This window comes from Scophthalmus maximus, chromosome 19 (assembly GCF_022379125.1).
Source record: "Scophthalmus maximus strain ysfricsl-2021 chromosome 19, ASM2237912v1, whole genome shotgun sequence".
Lineage (NCBI taxonomy): Eukaryota > Metazoa > Chordata > Actinopteri > Pleuronectiformes > Scophthalmidae > Scophthalmus > Scophthalmus maximus.
In genome coordinates, this window is record NC_061533.1 from 1,070,001 (window position 1) to 1,072,500 (window position 2,500).

Here is a 2,500-nt window from a genome sequence, read left to right on the forward strand (position 1 = left end):
TGTCTGTCTGTTCACCTGTGTGTCTGTTCACCTGTGTGTCTGTCTGTCTGTCTGTTCACCTGTCTGTATGTCTGTCTGTCTGTCTGTTCACCTGTCTGTCTGTCTGTCTGTCTGTTCACCTGTCTGTCTGCCTGTTCACCTGTGTGTCTGTTCACCTGTCTGTCTGTCTGTTAACCTGTCTGTCTGTCTGTCTGTCTGTTCACCTGTGTGTCTGTTCACCTGTCTGTCTGTCTGTTCACCTGTGTGTCTGTTCACCTGTCTGTCTGTCCACTTGTCTGTCTATTCACCAGGTGTGTCTCTCTGTCAGTCCCCGTCATTAAGGTCCGTCCTCAGAGTCAGGTGAACGGGACAGGAAGCAGTCTGGTGTTCCTGTGCGAGGTCTTTGCGTTCCCCATGGCCCAGGTCGAGTGGAGGAGGGAGGGACGGGACGTGGTCCTGCCCGGGGACGACCCCCACATCTCTGTCCAGGTACAGGTGGACACAGTCTGCGTCACTTCCTGTCAGTATGAGACAGCAGTCTGCATTACTTCCTGTCCATCTCTCTCTCCGTCTGTGTTGCAGTCTAGGGGCGGTCCTCTGAAATTCGAGCTTTCCAGTTGGCTGCAGATTGAGGGGGCGGAGCTAGCAGACTCTGGGACTTACCGCTGCATTGCTCGCAACAACCTGGGATCCGTCTCCGCCTCGGCTGTTCTGGGAGTCCTGGGACCAGGTGAGAAACTTCACCTGGTCTTAAAGGGACTGAAGCACACTTCACCTGTTCTTAAAGGGACAGACACACACTTCACTTCTCAGTCGCTGTGATGACATCAGCATTGTTGTCCCAGTTGCGGTCGATGGCACTAACGCTCCACCTGTCTGTCTCTCCACCTGTCTGTCTGTCAGAGGAGATGTCGTCCTACCTGGCCAGCAGCGTTTCAGAGATGGAGCAGCTGATGGACGACGCCACAGACTACGACCAGGACTCCTACTGACCCACGTGTGATGTCACTTCCTGCCATGTGACTCTCTGTCCGGCCGCCATCGCAGCAGAGACAGGAAACGCATCACGATCAGTTGACTGACGACACAGACTTTGTCATCTTCAAGTCAATTTGTGATGAATATGTATGCAAATATATATTATATATAATAATAATAATAATAATAATATCTGTATCGGTTTGTCTTAACTCTGAATGCGACATTCTTTGTCTTTTAATTAAGTTAAATTTTATTATTTTTGTCTTTTATAACTAAACGTGTTCATATGTTTTTCCTTTTGTACTTTGTCTATTTTTCAGTTAAAGTTAAACAGAAATGTTCTTCTGTACAACTGGTCATAATGTTCTCCTCTTACATTCAGCGCAGGAGCAATGCATGATGGTAGATATACGACCACAGACTGTGAGTAACAGTGACAGACTTGTTCTGTTCAGCAACAGTTTGGTTTAGAACTCTGTAATGTTAATGGTAAGACTCATGTATATTAACAGCCGCTGCTCTGACCTCACTGTGACCTCACTGTGACCTCACTGTGACGTCTCACGGGACGTCTTCCTGACAGAGTTTGGAGTCGTACAGACGGGATCTGCAGGAGCCTGATTCCTGCGGTCCGACCACAGGAAGTTGAGGAATGAAACGTCTCTGTGTGTTTCCCAACATGTGGTGAATCTATCAGACTGTAACTGGAGAACATGTTCCTCTGGGCCTCGGTTCCGCTGGTTCTGCAGACGACGTTTGGGACCAGACAGAAGCAGAATAATGTGACTTTGGGTTTATGGGCTAACGTTTTGTTTCTAACTGAATCGACAGTGATCAGCTGCAGTTTGCAGTGAATCCAGTGAGGAACAGTCGACTGTCTCGGAGACGCTGATGGAAGTGCGATCTGAAACGAGACGGTCTCGTCTGTCTCTTGTCTCGCTCTCCCTGTCTCGGGTGTTGACTGTTACTGAGCAAACAAATCTTTGGGCCAAACTGTTGCAGCCATTTTTCCTGTTTCTTCAGAGGGAGGGAAACAGCGCCCTCTGGATTGTGATTACTGATAATGTCAGTAAGCCTGTGTGGTGGAAATGGGTACTGCACTCCTGCAGCAACGACCGTCCGTGTTTTCATACACATTGTCAACTTGTACTCAGAAAAAAAAAACTGAAAAAGAAATTGGAATGTGTCAAAAACTGGTTCCACGTGTTCCTGTGAATAAAGAGGGAACATTCTGATGTTTGATTCTGATGTTTTATTAATTAAACTCTGTGTTTCAGTCGGGGTATTAGTTTGTGACACTGACACCTGACCTGTTGTTGGGCTCTGTGGTTACCATGGTTACTGAAACAACTACCTGACGACGAGCCTGGTCAGCAGTTAAAAGACATCAACAGGAAGTTCAATGAAAATTATTTTGATGATTGATGGATCAGATGTGACGTGTGTGCACATGAACAATAAAAAAGACCTTTGCTCTGTTTTCTGAACCAATAAATTGAAGCGGGCAGCAGATGATCCATGACGACTGCAACTGGGAGCA

General features: G+C 47.2%; 1 protein-coding gene across 1 annotated transcript in view; it reads left to right on the forward strand.

Moving 5' to 3' along the window:
• kazald3 (Kazal-type serine peptidase inhibitor domain 3) overlaps nucleotides 1-2,202 on the forward strand; it is a 3,386-nt gene extending 1,184 nt beyond the window's left edge. Inside the window, exons 2-4 of the mRNA XM_047329292.1 lie at nucleotides 308-468; nucleotides 562-709; nucleotides 883-2,202. Coding sequence (XP_047185248.1) covers nucleotides 308-468; nucleotides 562-709; nucleotides 883-971 — 398 coding nt within the window. The 3' untranslated portion in view covers nucleotides 972-2,202. The remainder of the gene's footprint in view (nucleotides 1-307; nucleotides 469-561; nucleotides 710-882) is intronic.
• The last annotated feature ends 298 nt before the right edge of the window (nucleotides 2,203-2,500 follow it).